This window comes from Zalophus californianus, chromosome 2 (assembly GCF_009762305.2).
Source record: "Zalophus californianus isolate mZalCal1 chromosome 2, mZalCal1.pri.v2, whole genome shotgun sequence".
In the NCBI taxonomy this organism is placed as follows: domain Eukaryota; kingdom Metazoa; phylum Chordata; class Mammalia; order Carnivora; family Otariidae; genus Zalophus; species Zalophus californianus.
In genome coordinates this window covers 39,115,228-39,136,517 of record NC_045596.1, presented here as the reverse complement: position 1 = coordinate 39,136,517, position 21,290 = coordinate 39,115,228, and the positions used below count along the sequence as shown (strand labels likewise).

Genomic DNA, 21,290 nt, shown 5'->3' with positions numbered 1-21,290 from the left:
AGGTGATGAGGAAGTAGACACTGAGGATCTAGACAATGGCTGAGACCTTGAAACTAATGACTCTTGATAGAATTATTACTGTTCCCTAATGAAGAGACTAGGTTACATTAAATGAGAACTTTGCCAGGAAAACACCTTTGTCTTGAGTTGTAAAAATATGCTTACTTGACTAGAGTACACATTTTTTAAAAAATGGACACATGAATTATGTAGAAAGGGGCTTTCACCACTCCACCCAGGAAGTCACTCACAAAAATGTAGGGCTTAGGGTCACCATAATGATTAGAGTGAGAACCTGTTATACCTGCCTTTGCTTCCGGGGAAGCTAGAGCTTCAGCACCTTATGAAAAATACAGTTATGACTGTATGTCTGAATCATGAAAAAAGAATAAATAATTTTTAGAATTCACTGTTGAGAAAGATTCACATCAAAATATTAAAATAAAGTCTGGCAGACTCGGACTCTTCAGAATGACTCATTAAGTCCCAGGTCTCTAGATTGCTGAGTTGTAAACTGTTGCTTCTTCCACTAAAATCCTCTAGTTAGTAGACATAGAGTCAAGTAAAATCATTAGAATATTTTTCATTATTTTTTCTGTTACTGAGATTAAATCTTTTCTGCATACAAAATATTCACCCATGTATTATTTTTAAGGTGGGCCTAAGAGTACTAATGACATACTATATCTGGGAATCTTCCCCATATAAAAAGGTAGCCCACAAATGTTACATACACAGGGTACTTTACAAAGTCTAAGCTGTTCGGGCTTCAGTGTTTGGAAGTTATTCAGGTCACCTGAAAATGACTTTTCTGCCTCAGTTAATTTAAAACTCAAAACTCTCTTGAATCAAGTGCTGAGCAACCAGTGTGACAACGGCTTTTAGGCTTTTAGCTAATTATTTAAATCTCAGTAGGAAGCAAACAGCCTGCATATGTAGATTGAGGAACACAGGTGAGACAGGTTTTTGGTTTTTGTTTTGTTTTGTTTTTTCTTTTTTACTTCGGATTCTTACTACTCACTGTGGTCCATGGACCAACAGAATAGGTGTCACCTGGTAGCACGTGATGAATGCAGACTCTCAGGCCTCAGCCCAAGCTCATTAAACTAGAATGCATTTTATAACCAGATCCCCACGAGCACGTGAAGGTTTGACTAGCAGGGGCAGGGAGCGTCTCAGACAGGTGAAGGGTCTCCACCCTGCCAGTTTCTAAGGTAGGAGCAGAAACCCTTGGGCTCTCTTCGGTGGAATTTTCTTTGTTGGAATTGCAGGGCTATTAATCTAAGTACTGCGAATACAATCTATTTGAAATCAATGCAACCACCTAGTGGGAGTCCTGTGACAAATCTGCCCTTTTACACAATCAGATGAGTGCAGTCAGTGCCTATGGGACTGGGTGCAGGGTGATGAAGATGAATACAGAAATTATTATTATATTATTTTTTTGTGGTTGAAACAAACTATACTCGATTTTGGTTTGATAAACTATTCCTGTGAAAGCCCTATTTCTGTGCGTTCATTCAAATATAAATTTTAACAAGCTTTTTTCTTTTTTTAACATGAAAGCAAATGTTACTAACCAGCCAATGTGCATACCACTCTCTCCCAAGTATAACTCCATTCACCACAGCATCATTATACAAATTAATGTGTCATCGATTGCATTCATATTAATACATGGTATAGGTATTGGGGCTTTTAAAATAGACTAACGTCTTGTAACAACTTGATTTATTATTACATGGCTTTGAATGTCTGAAGCACTTAATTCCAGTGAAATGCAGGGTCCATCGGTCCACCTATTTATTTCAAGGCATGCACTTTGAAAGAAAAAAAAAAAGGAGCCTTCTGCCAGAGGGGATAAAGAAAAGAATAGCTTGAATTTTCTCCTTTGATCATTTCAATGATTTCTTTCTTTGAAAATCATGCTATTTTCTGTTCTTTGCTGTCCTTTCTTCTCTCAGTTCTGTTTCCATTTGCCTTCCCATTTAGAGAACTGGGTCTATTAGAAAGTGAGGAGCAAAAATTCAAAGCATTATAGCCTTAATGCAGTGCCTGTCAAACTTGGCTGCATATTGAAATAATCGGGGAGCTAAAAAGTGGTTGTGCAAAGGCCCACCTTCTACAAATTTTGATGTTATTGTCCAGGGTGGGGTCATGGTATCAAGATTTTACAATTTTTTTTAAGTAGGTTCCATGCTGAGTGTGGAGCCCAATGTGGGGCCTGAACTCAGAACCCTAAAATCAAGACCTGAGCCAAGATCAAGAGTCAGACGCCTAACCGACTGAGTCACCCACACGCCCCATGGGATCAATATTTTTAAAAGCTCCCTTTTAAAATCTTTGATCTTAAAAATAAGAATAAACTAATTTATTTTATTTTTTTAAAAATTTTTACTTATTTATTTGACAGAGAGAGACACGGTGAGAGAGGGAACACAAGCAGGGGATTGGGAGAGGGAGAAGTGGGCTTCCCATGGAGCAGGGCCTGATGCAGGGCTTGATCCCAGGACCCCAGGATCATGACCTGAGCCGAAGGCAGATGCTTAACGACTGAGCCACCTAGGCGCCCCAAGAATAAAGTAATTTAAATGAAAACTAAATTATACATATTGTCACACAGTTCCTATATGGATGTGGTTCAGAGAATAATGCAAGTCAAGACCTCTCAAGAGAATATGTCCATTTCCAAGATTACAGATGTTCATGCATCCAGATGATGAGTACTGAATAGACTGAAACTATAGCCTCACTACAGTCAGTCAGGCCTAACACTATATGAAAAGGATTTTCATATATACAGATACTAGTATCTGTACTAGGGAACTAGTATCTGTAGCAATTTAGAAGAGAAAGGATTTCTGACCATTGTGTGATCTGTTGCAATTATAGAAGTGACCTGGTAAAATAATAGTTGTTCTTTAAATTATATCAATATTTAGTTTAGTTGACAAGAATGTCAGAAAATAAATGCCCACATAGAAAATGAATTGAGACAGATTCAGTACAGAGGAGAAGGACCAGTTAAAACCTGCTCTGTTCTCAGGTATCTAATTTGTGTTCAGATAAAGCACACTTAAAAACCACCCAACTCAAATACAGTGGGGAAGCTTGAGAGAAGCGTTTTCTTAAGAGGCTGTAATATAAGGGCTAAATCTTAGACTTTCATGTCAGATTGCTTGAGTTCAAATCCCATTTGGACCACTATCATTTTGTGACTTGAGGCAAGTTACTACCACGGCACTTTGATTTTCTCCTCTATAAAGTGGGATAGAACAATAGGGTTTTGGTGAAAATTCAATGAGAAATCTTTGTTAAGTGTATGGCCCATAATGTATAATCAATAAATATTAGCTATCATTATTATTAAGTTTGGATCTAAAGTGAACCAAAGCTCTCAGTTTAGCAAGGATGTCTAGTTCTAGAAGATTGAAGTTCCATTACAAAATGTGTCTTTAAGTGTTTAGTTAATACCTAAAGCATTTAGGCAAAACCATAAGCTTTATTTTGACTTACTCTTAGGAAGCTAGTAGTAAAATTGTCATCCAACAGAGCACCACGGAGAGAAGAAATTTCTAGAAATCTAAATTGGTAAATCAGAGATCTCGTCATCAATCTACAGAGCCACTTATCCATATATGGATAATAAACTGCCTATAGGATCGAAGTGAACAGCTAAAAGGCTAACTTTACAGTCAAGTTGATTGCAAAACTAATTTTCATAAAAAGAACTCCATTCCTCCACTGGCTTTTATTTTATAACTTTAAAGGATCAGAGACTTTTCACAAAGAGTGCTTTTTCACAGTTTCAAAGAAGCAACCTGGAAAAAGGAATAAATTAATTCAGAAAGTATTCCCTTCTTCCCTACACCCACCCCTCTGCTCATCAAAAAACCTACAGGCACTAAAATTTATTAACATTTCTATGAACATAAATGTGAAATATTCATTTTCATTAAGTAGTCTACTGAATATGGCAAAATCAAATTTATCTAAGAAGATATCCAATGCTGCTAATTTCCTTGACAATGGGGACATAAAGCAAGGGAAGCCATGAATCATTCATGAAGTTCAATTTACTTCTGTTATTTTTGGTGTTTTAGCATCCGTGAATAGAAAGTGTGCAGCATGTTGTAGATGCTATTTTTAATTATTTCAGATCAGAATTAATGATTTGGCAGGCAGCAATAAAATAAGAATGATTCAAAGGTTTTGCTTGTAATTATCTTATATTTCAGATTTTTCTTGTGAGTATATGTTCATGTATTCATAACATTTTTCCTATATTCTAATATCCTTTATAAATCACAATCACTTTAGAACCAATATTTTAGACAAGCACGTAAAGTAATTTATTGGTGATGTAACTAAATTAAATAAACTCTCTGAGTCCTAGATTTTAGGGCTTAAAGGAATCTTTAAGGTTGTATAATTAACTGGCCTCTCAAAGAGGAATGTCTTTTACATTAATACTGGTAGGCGGCCATTTCCAATTAATTGAAAAGCCTCTGTGGGATGGGAAGTCTTTCTTTAGCAAAGACTTATTTCATGAATGGTCACCTTTGCTCATTGCAAATATTTCTCTTAAATTCTACATCCGCCTTCCTATAACTTCTGCCCACCCATGTACTTGGTTATTGCTGTATCATCAGGATTTATTTGGCACACAGAGCCACATATAGTCACCACTTAAGAAATGCTAGTTGAATTGAATTAAATGGGTTCAAATCTAGCACTCTGGTTGTGATAGTTCTGTGTCATCTTGACTTGGATGCCCAGATGGCTGGTCAAACACTGTTCTGCATGTTCTGGTGAGGGTGTTTTTGTGAGAATAGCATTTTAATCAGCAGACTGAGTAAGTAGACTGTACTCCCTAATGTGAGTGGTCCTCACCTGTCAGTTGAAGGCCCGAATGAAACAAAAAGACTGACCCTCCTCAGAGCAGGAAAGAGTTCCTTCTGCCTGACTATCTTTGACTGGGGACAACCAGTTTTTTCTTGTTTTCAGACTCAAATTGAAACACTGGCTCTTCCTGGGTCTCAAGCCTGCTGGCCTTCAGACTAGAGCCACACCATCAAACTCTTCAGTTTGCTGACTCACACTACAGATCTTGGACTTATCAGCTTTCATAATTGTATGAGCCAATTCCTTATAATAAATCTCTCTCTCTCTCGATTGGTTATGTTTCTCTAGAGAATCCTGACTAATACACTGGGCAACACCAAATGTAAGGTTTCTCTTCTATATGATAGCATTTAAAACATTTGGAAATGTCTGTTATGCCTCCCTAAAATTTGCTTTCCAGATATCTTGGTCTTCTTCTCTGAAGGAAATTATCTTAATATGGCATTAAGAACTGGACACATTTCTCCACATGTGGCTTTACCAGCACAGACTTTTATAGAACTGCTCCTGTCTCATGTCTGAATACTATACTTATTTTGATTTTATTTCAAGGTGTTAAATAAAGCTTAACATTTCACTTCTGCAAACATCACATTTTCTCAGGGAATTTTCCACAGCTAAGTTGGGCTGCTTTATTAGGTAGACACATTTTTCTTATCACTTGCTATTTTTTGGATGAGGAAACAATTTTATTTTGGAAATAATCCAACATGACTATGGCTTGACATTCTGTGTACACGGTGTTACTACCAAGACATTTAAATCAATACAGTGACAATATTCTGAAAGTAAGAGATAGAGTAGTAAGTTCACAAAATTGAGTATGTTAAGACAATGCCTAAGTTAAAAATTTCCAAACCATTTTTAAAGAGAACAAGTATAAAAATGACCAGGTATTATTAAGTGTTTCCTTTTTTTGATAAATTTGTTGTGGTTTAGGTAGGAGGGATGTGGATAGTTGATGATTCAAGTGAAGCCCCCTCCACCCCCACCCCACCAATGATAGTAATTCATCATATTTACCAGGCTAGCAAAATTCCCTAACTGGCTCTTGGTTGACACACTTACAATCTTAAATTTTTGAGTTAGTCTTAAGGTGTGAACATAAAACTGCACAAATGAAAGAATATTTCATTGCACATAAAAAAAATCCCTGCCTTAAATTTTACCTGAAGAAATTAGAGCTAGATTTACCTTCTAAAATGCAAAAGACTTGAAATGTCTGGAGCCAAAAAATTTAGCAAACATACACCCCACAGGTACTTATTGTCAGGTATGAGACTAGGTTTTAATTATGGTGTGGTGAACAAAACTCCCTCCCTTCATGGAGTTTATAATCCACAGAAAGGAAAAAAACAGTAAACATGGAAACAAATACTGCTAAGTGCTATTTGGGAAACTAACATAATTTTGCATAAAATAAATAGGGGTTCCTAATTTAGATTGGATTCTCGGGAAAACTTCTTATAGGAGGTGGCATCGTAGGTGGGAACTATAGAATAAGAGGAAATCACCATGATAAGGAAAAACATTTCAGCCAGAAGAAATAAGATGGTGAAGATAATGAGACAGAGGAAAGCTTAGTCTGCAAGAAACAAAGAATCCGTGGGGTGTTGGAGTTTAGGGTAGTAAGCAAGGGAAAGACAGCCATAGATGAGAGTGGAGATATCAAGGGAGGGCAGGTCACACAGAAGCTTGAAGGTTATATTAAGAAGTATGGAGAGTTTTATTGGTGCAATGGGAAATCTCTGAAGGTTTTTAAAGCATAGAATATGATTCAATTTACATCTTGCAGAGATCACTCTGGCTGCTGGGTATAGAATGGGTTGGGGAGAGTCAGGAGTGAAAACAAGAAGACCAATAAAAAGATGGCTACAGTGATTCAGGTAAGAAGTAATGGTGGTCTGGTAGCAGGAAGGCTGGAAGAGTGGTGAAAGGGCTTGATAAATATAATAATATAATAATATAAATATCTTGCAAATAGAATGGATGGTACTTGGCAATAGATGGGATGGGAGGCGTGTGAGGGAAATGTTAACCACTAATCCTAGGATGCTGGTTGGGTAGTGGGATGAAGAGACTAGAAAGGAAACTCATTTGGGAGAGAAAAATTGATAGTTAAGTTTTGAGCAAATTAAATTTAAGAAGTCTTTGAAACATAAAGGCAAATATGCCAAGAAGAGTGCTATGTATCAGTCTGGGGCTTCGAAGATATCTGAGCTGGAGTTATAAGTTTGGGGATTATTAGAATAAAGATGGTACATAAATAGAGGCCCTTTGTAACGTTTCTGAGAACACTGTCAGTGGAGGTGGGAGATGGGAAGGCAGGTTCCAGGTTGCAGTGGGTTAAGAAAAAGTTAGACAACAGACAAGACTAGACCAATCTTTTAAGCAGTTTGGAGAAAAAGAAAGCAGACAGATTAAGAAAAGCTTAAGGAGAGATGTGGGCATAGGGCAGAGGTGATTATGATAAGAGTTTTCAGGCTGTGAAGAGAGGTAGAAGACAGGGTGAGGCTGAGGCTCTAGGAGAGCAGGAGTAGAAGTGTGTGTGAACTTGAGAAAATCAATTCCCAGAGGAAGAAGAGATGGAATCCTGAACACAAGGGTCAGGTCAGTCCGTACAGGGAATAGAAGTACCTCTTCCTTTGAAATGCAGGGGGCTGACTCAGCATGGTGAAGATATAAGGAAGTCTAGAAGAAGACAGATGAGATCACTAGGAGATTTCAGACCTGAAATGGCTTCTACCTTTTTGGGTAGAGGTAACACTATCTGCTGAGATTTTCTTCAATTGTTGCTGCAAGGAACGGGGAAAGGCACTTGAATCCTCCACAACTATTATCGCAAACGCTTTCTGTATCTCCAGGAAGCTTGTGGCTATCAAGCCCTCATATGATAGGTTTATTGATTTCAAATTCCAAATCCTCTTAATACTAAATTCCTTGATTGCATTTTCTATGTGCCATTAACTCATTTTATAGCAGCCCAGGGCCAAGAAGCTATTAATGGGCTCCAAGTTCAAGTAAATTTTCAATTTTACAAGGCTTTATGGCCTTTCCAATTTTACTTGACTAGGTGACATTAAAGTAAAGCAAAACATCTTTAATTTGTCTCAAAGGACATAACCAAGAAAAACATTTCCCCATCCTTGGGATGGTGTTGGAAGAGAACATAAGCCAGTAAATTTTGCAAGGTAGGTCAAGTTTCCACTCTATTGGTCACAAAAGTGTGACTGGTGCAATCTTACATTGGCAGAACGTCCACTTTATCAGAACGTCCACTTTATCATTCTTATCTCCCAACTAATACGAGAGCTTCTCATTTGTAATCACTTTACAGCTCAGTTATAGTCTTCATAAACTGTCAGTTCAGGGAGAGCTGTTTCAGCAAATAATGCAACACAAGTCTCTTCATGAAGAGTTAAAATATAGATGACTGACAGACTCAGTACTTACTGATACTTAGCAACATATTGATTATGTATGCAGACAAAAACAAGCAAAGCTCATTCGGACTCCGTATTATTAAAGATTTTTCATTTATTTGACAGAGAGAGACACAGCAAGAGAGGGAACACAAGCAGGGAGAGTGGGATATTATTGCCATATGTTATTTGGTTACTTGAAGTTATTACTCTGAAGATTTAAAATCTCTTTACAGTGGCTAATTAAAAAAAGGATACATTTTAAGTAAAATATTAAGGTAAGCAATGTTGTCATTTGAGGCCTTTATACTTTTTTTTAGGTTAACATCAATGGAATCAAGAACTACTCAGTTTCCTGCATCCACAGACTGACTACCCTCACTCTACACAGTTGCAATCATTTCACCTTTGATCTAAAAGCAAAATTCTGCTTCAGCTTCTGAGATCTATTTATCAGGGATAATTTTAGGAAATACAGACCAGTCTTTGGTTGAGTCAGCATCCTCAACCTAGCTGAGAGTGGTTCCAATTGGTATTACGCTTCTAATCATTTATGTTCTGCTGCCTTGCTCACCTACTGACAGCAGGGTTCTGTGATGGAAAGTATATCATCTGGGTTTGAATCCCCATTTTACCACTATCCTTGCCCTGTATTCCTGGGTAAGTTATTTAATTCTCTGAGCCTCAGATACATACTATCTCAAATGTTGTTAGAAATACTTACGTTACAGAGGTGTTATATTAATGTCTAGCTTTTGTTTGGCAAGTAGAAGACAGTTCCATTTTTTACCCCCTTTCTCCCAGGTTCCTGCCTTCATAGACTCCACATTGCACCAGTTCTCCAGGCCTGAGTTTTTGCTTTACTTTAGGTAAATATCTTTAGGGACCAGATTTCTGTGAACTGCTATTGGATTACTTTGATGACGGTCACCATCTGCCTGCATTCCTACATATTAGCTGATTTTAGGGTCCTAATTACTATGCCTTATCCATCTATCCAGACAACTGATTGCATCTTACTGAACTGTCTCAATGATTATGATATGCTCGGGTCACCCCTTTTTGCCTGACATCGTTTTTATGATAACTTTGGACTGCCAGGTTGCTTGGACTTCCCCCATCCCTGCCCCACAAAAGTTATGTTTAATTTCTGCTTTGTTTACAGTTTTTTTTGGTCATTATATGATATGATAAATGGACCTAAAAGTCAACTGTTTTCTAAGTCTGAACAAAGAAAATCCCCTGCTCAAAGAAAAATATAAACCTATGATAACAGGAAAACTTGATATGCATTATAAAATAAAACATATATTTTGTGAGAAAATGCTGCTAATTTTAGTACTTGCAATCTACAACACAGAAACAATTCAAGTTAAAATTGAATGGTGTAACCAGAAAACCTTGAAATTTCAAGAGGTTGTCAAATCTTAATGCTGACCAACACAGAAGCAAAGGTAACAATCAGTAGAATCAACGGAAGAGAGGTCGAGGGTAAAAGCCAACCTGTATGAATGAATAATGAATTCATTCTTCTCTTTCTGTATCAGTTCTAAAAGCTAAAGTTCAGCCTAATTTATTACACATCACAGCCATTAATAAATAGTTGGGTTCATATTTCATTCCTGTGGTTTGAATTTGGTTGTCATTGGCATTTAAACCAAAAGTCACCATCAATAATTTCAACCAACTTATTTATATGATATATTTTAAAATTAGAATATTAATTAAAGAATAGCTCATGAATGATCTTGTTCATTCCAGGTTATAGTGGGAGTAGATCAATATGTATGTCTATACAGCTCTTTCTACATAAACATTTCTATTTATTTCCAAGCCTACATATAGTAAAACTAGAAAATTAATGTAATTGCTTAATAATCAGACACTGGTGAATACATTTATTCTTTAATAATACTATAGGGTCACCTGAAATTTTCCTTTGCTATTTTGATGTTTAGATCTAGAACTATTTTAGATTATCTAAATAAATATCTATTTCTCACATTACATTAAGCCATGTTATAATGCTCTGAATTACTGCCTGCCACCCTTCTGTGCCCCTGAAAACCAGGAAATTGCCTAGGCCTGGTATTCACAATAAACGGGCTCAACTGCCTGAATGTTGATGGCTGAGGAACAATGAAACAGTCAATAAGATTAAATATTAGTGACTAAAATATTCTGATTGTTAAGAAAGCAATCATTGAAAAACAGCACAAGAAGACAAACAAAAATCAATCACTAGACTTGAAAAACATCAACTCTTTGGCCCAAAGCACAAGCCTCATGAATACCATTTATCATCCTGTTCTTCCCATGAAGAAAGACAAATGTGCACAAGATTCTAACATACTGTTTTTCTAAAAGCCAACAATTTACAGTCATTCAGGTGCACAGACTATACAACCAAAAACAATCTCACAAGGTCTTTTCATATTAAAATGTTTTTCTTCTCTTATTAATGCAGCTTGCGTATTAGAAGGGCTTTGGGGAAACTCCACTCTAAAGAGAAAAGCATGCATTCGTAAACTGTCCAGCTAAAATAAGTGGACTTTCTCTAATGTTTCAAAAACATAACTGCATTGAAATGACCCTTGAGCCACCAACTGAGAGGAGATGTCACTGGACTGTGAATCTCTTGAAAAGTTGGCAGGGTGGTGTAGCTAAAAGTATCTCAGTACCAATTACTCAGTACAAAGTTGAATTTAATTGGGTCAAGCAAACATCCCTCTTTCTCATTCCCCTGTCCAAGTAACTCACAACTTTCAATCTCCAGAGTGCAGTTCTGTTCATCCAGAGGATATCTTCGTAAATCCATCATACATGCAGCTGTGGTTGTGATCCTGTCAGGATGAGAGAGAGAAAAGACAGCTTCATAAGGATGATGACTTTCATTTCCAGGCTTCCCACCCCCAAATCATGTTTACTGGTTGGCATCAAAATTTTGTGATTAAAACTTTTGAAGGTGAGCAGATTAAGAGCAAGTCTTTCTTTGCTGCCCACTAGGTGTGTGAGCTGGCTCTGGCTTATTTATCTCCATAAGCCTAGGTCCCCTCATCAATCAAAACACCTACTGCAGGGAGCCTGGGTGTCTCAGATGGTTAAGCGTCTGCCCTCTGCTCAGGTCATGATCCCAGTGTCCTGGGATCGAGTCCCGCATCAGGCTCCCTGCTCCTTGGGAGCCTGCTTCTCCCTCTGCCTCTCTCTCTCTTTCTCTGTCTCTCATGAATAAATAAATAAAATCTTAAAAAAAAAACCTACTGCAAAGGATGGTTATGAGGAGTAAAAGAGATAATGTGTTCAAACTCCTAGCCTGCTGCCCCATACTTACTGCTCCACAAATGACGGTCATGTTACAACTGTTATTATCCCATGGTCCTTCTTAAACTTACTATAGCAATGTCTGTGACAATATTTACAGCAAGTCTGGCCTTATGAGTAGGAGGAGATCAACACTATGCATCAAAACTTATCTCCCTCTCCTACTATAACCTAGTAATAAAACAACAAGAAAAATGACAAAAACAATAAAACCCATCCTCCATGACATTTGGGGCTTCACATTCATTCCCCACTATTAGCGAGATTTGTTGGATTCATCTCTGAGATCCTCACCTACCTATACTCAGCCGGTAACGTATAACCAGAAAAGAAACATTATCCTAGGATTGGTGTTCACACCATATTTACCACCTTCTGTTCTCCACTCAGCTTATTTGTTTATGCAAATCCCGGGACTTTGACTCTAGATATCCTACTGGGGTTTCCATTATCCCTCCATTTTCTCTTGTCTGTTTCCTAGAATGTGGAGTCTGAGAGTAACTTAAATTCCTATGGTTAGTCCATACTTACAAACATTTGGTATCACTTAGGAATTGACAAAGTACTTTTCTTGAAAAACAAATTACACGATCCTTCTCCACGAAGTAATGTCTAATCATAATTTAAAGAATTCAAAAGATTAAAATTTAGTTATGTTTCCTTTCTGCCTTAATCCCCAAGAGCTACAACATTGGACATTTTCCATAAATACTCTGTATGCAAAAGAAGACAGGTATGTCTTCTTAGGGGGAAACTTCTTAGATAGCATCTACTATGTCCCCTGTTCTGAACCTTGCTTGTTTTCATTAACAATGCATCTTGGATTTGGTTCCGTGTCAGTAAATAATAAGCCGTCTTAAAAAAAATTTACCATAGCAGGTTCAGCTGTATGGAAAGATCATGATTTATTTTTCTAATCACACTTCAGTGGGCATTTACATCATTTCCTATTTTTTTACTGTTACAGATGAAGATGCCCCGAATATACTAACATACTCTACTATGTCTGGCTATATCCGTTGGCTGTTTCTAGAACAGGAATTGTTAGAAAAAATGGTATATACACTTAAAAATTTGCTACATCACCCTTCATAGAGGTTGTGCCAATTTACACTCCCATTAACAGTATATTTAAATTCAACAAGGTGTTTCTCGAAACTATATGTTTTTTTGTGGCTGCTAAGACATGTTATTATTTTGGTCATTTGTGTTAACCTAACAGGCACCTTCTTAAAAACATTATTAGGAAATACACTAACTGTTTCCAATTTCTCTTTGGCTTTCCTTACAAAAAATGAAAGTTTAGGGGCGCTTGCATAGCTGAGTCGGTTGAGTGGCTGACTCTTGATTTCTGCTCAGGTCATGATTTCAGGATCCTGAGATAACAAGCCCTGGGGCCTTTGTGCTCAGTGTGTGTGTGGGGGGGGTCTGCTGTAGGTTCTCTCTCTCCTTCTCCTTCAGCCCTCCCCCCCACTTGTGCTCTCTCTCAAATAAATAAATAAATAAATAAATAAATGTTTTTAAAAAATGGAAGTTTACCAAAATGAACATTTGCATGTTCCCTTTGAAGCCTTTCTCAGACAGGATGTTGGTCAATTTAATCAGATTTATTTTAGCTTTATATAAGAGCAAAAGGAATTTTAAAATTCAATTAAAAATTTCTTCAAAGTACTTTACAAAAAATATGAAAACTAGTTGTATTCCAGAATTTGCCATATAAAAGTGTTTTACCAGATTCCTTATTGCTTCCCACTCCCATTATCACATGAATTAATTTTTCCACTTAATAATATATCATTAATTATCTTTTGTTGTCTGGAAATACAATTCCACAACATTATTTTTATGGCTTGCATGTATCTCAAATACCCTCAATAAGATGACACAATAAATATTTAAAATGTTTTAAAAATCACCTATCTACTTTACTATATTCTTTGTTTAATAGCTGCTTATGCATTAAAAAATTCAGGAGGATATGAACATTCCCTAGAAATTAATAGTGTGGCCAGTCCTATGATTTAGCCAGTAATTCTCAACCAGGGATACTTTTTCCCCCACAGGGGACATTTGGCAATATCTGGAGACGTATATTTGATCATCAGACTGGGGGTGGAGGCTTGCTACTGGCATCCAGTGGGTAGAGGCCAGGGCTGCAGCTAAACATCTTACAATGCCCAGGATAGCACCCAACAATAAAGAATGATCTATTCCAAAGTGTCAGTAGTGCCAAGGTTGAGAAACCCTGCTACAACGGTGGTTTTCAAACATTTTTCCTCTGAGGATAATTTTAATAAAATGAAATCTTCTAGAGAACCTCAATATATAAAATACAAATGAAATGAAAGCCGTATTTTGTTAATATAAAATTACCTTATAAATTCAAATGTTGACATCTATTTTAATGAGCACAGAATTTGAAAGCAGGCGGTACAATGAGAATTATGATCTTATATCTCTCTCAGCACCAATTATTTTTGTGTTGGATTTTATTTGTATAGTATCAAAAAATCCTAATAAGGAAGGAAACACTTACTTCTAAAATCTTACATGACTGGCTATAGGCTTCCCTGAATTAGCAGGAGGGAACCCCCAGTTTATCAAGGAACCTCCTCTATAATCAATCACACTTTTGCAAAGGTTCAGATACATCCCTAGATGATTGGACTCTAGCAAGTGTTTAATATGGATTAAAGGGAAGCTTTACTTGTTGCTTCATGCTCTGCATAAGTTAATCTGGTAGCAGAAGTTAATACTATGATGGTCTTGAATGCATTAAAATGTGGCATAGGATGCATTACAGTGTGCATGCTTCTTATTATAGCTTAAGATAATTACAATATTTAAAAATCAAATTAAAATCAAATATTTATGGAATTATGGAAGAGCTTTAGGGATACTTGAGAGCATCATTTGAGCCCTCTTGGTCAGCATATCTCACTTAACTGACCTCATTTTCAGACATGTGTCATCAAGTAAGTGAACCACATCATATCAGAATAAGGACATGCATCTTTTGTTGAATCGCTGATTCCCATGTTGTGAAGCTCTGGAATTTTTACAAAGCAATTTGAAAAGCCAACAAAGCATTGTGTATAAATGAATAACAAATGTTTCATAGATATGTGTCCTGGAGTTGTGAGTGACAAAAAAAAATCTTTTTTAAAGCATAACTGAATTTACTGTTGCTACTTGTTATGATCAATCCATTTAGCAATCAATAGATATAATATCTAATTGATAATCACCTTGGGAAACTATATATCACACCAGAGGCTTGCCCATGATCTGATGATTTCTCAACTAGTATCACCTGGACCAGTTTACATCTGCCTCAAGTTTCATTATGAAACCAAGGAAAGTAAAGTAATCACAACTCAAAAAGGGAACTAGCTCTAGGAACTAGAGCTGTGAAAAGTGCCTGACTTTCTCTGAAGAACACTGACATTAGTGAAATAACTTCCTTCTTGGGATCTACCTGTTCCAAATTTCAAATTCTCAAGAGGATTTCATTGGCTCAACTTGGATTAGGTGCCAACTCTTCCAAATTATTTAGTAAAAGCTGGAAGGAAAGTTGCACTCATACAAATGTTGTCACCAGGGACCGATAAAGGTCTCTTATCTCAAGAAAGAAGGAATCACTGAAGCTCAGGCAGGGACACCTACATACGCAGGAATTCATAAATTTATGTTGTGGCCTGTAGAAATGTATGTAACTGAGTATTGGTCTCTGCTAATTTAAGGGTTTGGCGTTTCTAGATTTTGAAATACTTATGGCTAAGTGAGTAGAGTGTCCTGAGCTCTTTGTGAGAAAAAAAGGCTGAGCAAGAATTCCCAGGATCATCAATAAAAAGAGAAATGTCCCTGGGCATCAGCTCTTCTGTCTTCTGGGTAAGAAGCAACAATGAATACCTCTAAGAATGACTGTTTCCAATGTTTCCATTTGTTCACTTTGCCAAATGTAATTGCTCAGTAGTGGTTAGTCACCTCCACAATTGATTAACACTTCCATACGGAAATGTACTCACAGTGTGGCTGAAGCAGCCTGAGATTCTAAATCGTCTATGGAATCAAAGGTGCCAAAAATTGCAAACTGAATGGGTTGAGAGCTTCAAGACTGAAGTGATTTTTCAATTTTGTTTTTAACTTTCACACCCAAGTCATTCATTCTGAGTGTGTGAAAACATTATTATTGGTTGATAGCAAATGAAAGTACAATACAGTAGAACCAGCTATAGGTAAAAGCATTAACTGTTTTTCTGAACACAGACTTCCCAGAGGTACAGTTTCATGACAGCATAACATTCAGCTGTCTTCTTTCAAAGACCTTTCAAATGGCTTACATTATAATCCAATTTATTGACGTTTTGAAGGTTAGGTCAGAACACCATAATGGGCTGTTAGTTAGAAACTATGGTCCCATGAGACTTTGGACTGAATGGGAATCATATTGCTGTAGTATTCATTTATTAAGGTGTATGCTGTTTGGTCACTGACCTTAAGAGTCACTGTATTGCAAATGGTGTATATTTGATGTCTAAGGGTAGTATGACTCTCATTGCCGAAAAAAATACAATCCAGGAAGTCCTGGCCTATAAATAGATTAAAATCCAGTCTTCCCCACACCCACAAGTACACACATAAACATACGGAGAGGGCACTTTTACAAATAACAATGTAAACTCAAATTAATGAACAAATTATGTACATATGACTGAGATTTTCCTATAATCTTCAATTCTACAGGGACAAGCTCCCTGTAGAGCAAAGTTATACTATTTAATAGAATTTATATGAAAAAAAGTATGAGGAAGGAGCCTGAAAATGTTGAATCGAAATGACACCCCTAAGATTGGTGAGATGATGTGAGTAGCAGTTAAAGTTTGATATCACTTAGTGCAGTTGGTTTGAAGAATGGCCTTTTTGGTCTCTGGGCTGCATCTTAAATCCATGTTAGGTATATCACCCAAAGAAACTGATGAGGGAAGATGGGTGGGTTAGCCTGAGTCATAACTGGTGAGTACATAGATTTTTTTCCTTAGCTAACACTTACTGAGTGGGTAAAAAGAATATGTATTATTTTCATAGTTTGAACCAAATTTTATTTTAGATGGCTACTATGTTTAGGAAAATGCCTTGGTATTTGAAGGTGAAATCCTGAAGGTGTGAGACATGAATGATAAGAAAATGAAAGGAGATAAAACCGCTATGTGAGATTTAAGAGTAATTTAAGTGTGGAGAAGGAAAATGAGGAAGTAGGAAAATTTAAAAAAACAGTTATATTTAATATTCAATTAAAAATTTTTGTATTACTATGATAATCAATTTTTCTCTACACCTAAATCAATACCAAGACACACACATACACAGATGCAGGGTAAAGCCTTCTGTAAATGTTTTATTTTTATTCTTGGAAAGGGCTGAATTCCATATCTTGACAGCATTCATGGAACAGTACTCTATAAATCAAACCAATTCAGTGAGAGCCAAGATTCTAAGCCATAGATGGTTGAATCATGTAAGCCCTTTGGGAAACCTCAGCAATCCTGGGAAGGCATTGACTCCCACAAATAATGGATTGTGGATTTAAACTACTCTTACCTAGATCTTAAGGGACAGATTGATCTTAGCTAATATTATGTTGGAATTCTATATGATGGACCCTATGCTAAGCATCATGCATATTATATTAGTTTCCTATTGCTGTTGTAACAAGTTACCAAAAATTTAGTGGCTTAAAACAACACAGATTTAGGGCGCCTGGGTGGCTCAGTTGGTTAAGCGACTGCCTTCGGCTCAGGTCATGATCCTGGAGTCCCGGGATCGAGTCCCGCATCGGGCTCCCCGCTCAGCGGGGAGTCTGCTTCTCCCTCTGACCCTCTCCCCTCTCATGCTCTATCTCATTCTCTCTCTCAAATAAATAAATAAAAATCTTTAAAAAAAAACACAGATTTATTCTCTTGTATTTCTGGAGGGGCAAAATCCTAAAATCAAGGTTTTAGCAGGGCTGTGCTCCTTCTAAAGGCTCTAAGGGAGAATCCATTTTCTTGACTTTTTCAGCTTCTAGAGGCTGCTTGCCTTCCTTGGCTCATAGCCCCTTCCTCCATCTTCAAAGACCATCATTCCAATCCCTGCTTCTGTCTTCACATCCCCTCACTCTGACTCTCCTGCTTTCCTTTTATAAGAAACTTCATGATTGATTACTTTATATGCATCCAGATAATCCAGGATAATCTCATCTCAAACTTTTAAATTAATCATACCTGTAAAGTCCCATTGACTCATAAGGGATCATATTCACCGGTCCTGAGAATTAGGACATGGACATCTTTGGAGGGCCATTATTCTGACTACCACACATGCATTATTTAATTATTTACAACTGCCTTATTATGTTGATGTCATTTTTACGCTATTTTCAAAGAAAAAGAAACTGACACTTAATGGGGTTAAGAAATGTTTCCAAGTTTACATAATCTGTAAATGGTATCACTGGGATTCACATTCAGATAGGCTAGACTCAAGACCTGAGGTTTATTTTCTCCTCAGTTACTATATTCACGCCAAATAAATCTAAGCAGAGAGCTATTGGTTCAGCGTAGGAGTTATTTCTCCTATAGACAGTAAAGTAAATTTAAAAAGATATTAAGAATATTAAGAGTTGACCTTACCATATATATGCAGTGTTCATTATCAGTAATGATTCATCAGTAAGTCAGAACATACTTTACCCAATCAATAATGAGTGTACAAATGATAGAGGATGCACCAGGAATCATGCAATCCTGTAAGCATCAGGGCTACAAGTGTTAAAAGTATCCAACTCACTTTCATGCTGTCATAATTTTTTGGGGGGGCTTGTTTTTAGTACCGTCAGGTCTCAGAATATAGAAGATACAACCACTGTCTATTGGTTTCACAAAATGGCCACATATGGTATGCTTACTTCTCAATTGGGTAAGCCATCTTTGCCATTTTTCTGGAGATGCAAATATCTTACCTCAGAGATATGTTTATCTTGTCAAGAGAGCATGGAAATCACTCAGAAGGAATAGAGTTCAATCCTACACTTATTTAGTTGGTGGCAATTTGGACAAAAGATGCCTTAACCTGGGTTGGTGATGTTCCAAGAACAGAGGTATTATGGAGGTGGATGCAGTGTGGAACCAGGGAAAGAGAAGAGAGTTATTATATGCACACATAAGTTCAATGATTTGTACATAGTAGTCACACAATTAACCCTAGCTATTGTTATTTTTAAATTATGTGCTTCTAAATAAATAAACAAACAAACACATACATGCATACATACATACATACACACATACACGTAAGATTACTGAGACAAATACATTGTAAGATTAGTGCATGGTCATAATAAAATATCTGGGAAATACAGAAAATTACAGATAAGAGAACACAAATGACACATAATCTCATTGCTGCAATCTCATTAATTTCCTTTCTTCTAAGTATATTGTTTAACAAAGTGAAATTACACTGTATTCAACAACTTCATTTGCTGCTTTTTGGTTAACCTTGACGGTAAGAATTTTCATAAGTTAGCAGTAGTCTCCATGAATGTATTTTGAATGGATAGTCAAGATTTTGTCATATAGATAACTTGTGATACTTAACAATTCCTCTTGGATGGCATCATTAGTTACTCTTTGGTTATGCTTTAAAAAATCCACACTGAATAAATAACATTCTCATGGCTACTCTTATATTTTTACTTTTTCTTATTTCATTCCAAGTTTCTGCTTTCTTTTATCCCTCTGTTTTGTACTCTTAACTGCTGAATGTTAATGACACCCTTCTCAGTACAATCCCGGGCAGTTGTTTTCAGGTAATTAGCTACATACCAAATGTTGTGTAAATGAGCTCATTTTTACTCATTTCTGTCAGGCTAGGGTGATTCATGAACCACTTTGTGAATATGAAAAGCTGTTCATAAATCAGAGAGTCTTGGGGCAGGGGAGCAAAAAAAAAAAAGGTAATAGTAGGGCAAGAGTAATTAATTGACCTTTGTCAAGCATCCTGTGTCACCTTCAGTCATCTTTACCTTAGATGTCTGGCTGAGTTTAAGACAGACTACTTTTCCCAAATATATCACTATATCCATATAATGGTGGAGTACAAGAGCATCCTTTAAATTTCTATTATGTTTAATATTTCCTAATAACGATTAGCTGAGATCTGTGCTAAGGGGCTGAAAAAAATATGGCTACCTCCTCCAAATCAGAGCATTTTTTATTCTCATTATTTTGATCATCAGAAATTTCTGTGGTGGCCTGTGAAGAATTAAAATGATAACTCGGCCTTAAACAATGAGAAGGGACTTAAAAATTGAAGTCAAAGTCAGATGTTTACCTTGAATGGAAGACTATGACTTGGTAATCAATAAGTGCAGGTTATTTAAACAAGGAGTCAGAATTAGGAGGTAAAGCAAAGTTGTGGATCTTTCACAATTATTAATTTTTTTCTTGGTATATGTTAAGTGAAAATACAGATTTTTGTTTGTTTCTTTCCAGTTTTTGTTTAAATTCTGGTTAGTTAACATATAGGGTAATATTGGTTTCTGGAGTAGAATTTAATGATTCATCACTTACATATAACATCCAGTGCTCATCATAACAAGGACCCTCCTCTTAAAACTCATCACCAATTTAGCACATCTTCCCATCCTCCTCCCCTCAGCTTGTCTCTATAGTTAAGAGTCTCTAATGGTTTGCTTTCCTCTCTTTTCTTCTCCCTTCCTGTTTGTTTCATCTGTTTCATTTCTTAAATTTCACATGAGTGAAATCATATGGTATTTGTCTTTCTCTGAATGACTTATTTCACTTAACATAATACACTCTAGCTTCCATTCACATTGCACATGGCAAGATTTCATTCTTTTTGATGGCTGAGTAATATTCCATCACACACACACACACACACACACACACACACACGACCTCTTTATCCTTTTGTCAATTGACAATTAATAATTTTTTTGACTTATTTGCAAAATATGCTCTGTTGCTTTGCTATATGATGATTTCTCCCAAAACAAAGAGCTCACACATTTATGAAAGGTAATCAGAATAATCTTGAAATGATAATCCTGATGGAATAAAATAAGGTTCAGCAGTGATACAGCATTAAAATACTACAGTGTCTTAAGACAACGGCTTTAGGTTGAGAAAAATACAAAACAAAGCAAAACCCAAAGTGAATATAAGTAAGACAGGAGTATAAATTGTGCAGTTTCCAGCTCCCTATTTCAGTAGAAAAGCAGGGCTTGGGACATCATTCTTTTCCTTTTTACATACATAATACTCTGTAGCTTCATCCATATCAAACAAACATAGGGAAGAGAAAAAAAGGGAGGAAAACCAAGACACATACTCCAAACTATAGAGACCACAACATGGTTACCAGAGGGAGGTGGGTGGGGCTATGAGTTAAACAGGTGATGAAATTAAGGAGTGCACTTGTTGTGATGATGTATTGCATGTAAGTATTGAATCACTAAATTTACACCTGAAACTAATATTACACTGTTAACTAACCACAATTTAAGTAAGAACTTGAAAAAAAATTAAGCTAGTTGAGAGGTGACTGTGTATTCTGAAAGACAAAAATAGAAAGAGGATT

The 21,290-nt window shown here is 36.5% G+C and overlaps 1 protein-coding gene across 2 annotated transcripts in view; it reads right to left on the bottom strand.

The window, feature by feature from the left end:
* Positions 1-21,290, bottom strand: part of GABRB1 (gamma-aminobutyric acid type A receptor subunit beta1) — a 377,502-nt gene that overhangs the window by 104,201 nt on the left and 252,011 nt on the right. For both annotated transcript variants that reach the window (XR_003520832.2, XM_027599170.2), the window contains exon 5: positions 11,088-11,170. Coding sequence is in view for 1 of the 2 variants with exons in the window: in XM_027599170.2 (XP_027454971.1) it covers positions 11,088-11,170 (83 nt within the window). In the remaining variant the exon portion in view is untranslated. The remainder of the gene's footprint in view (positions 1-11,087; positions 11,171-21,290) is intronic.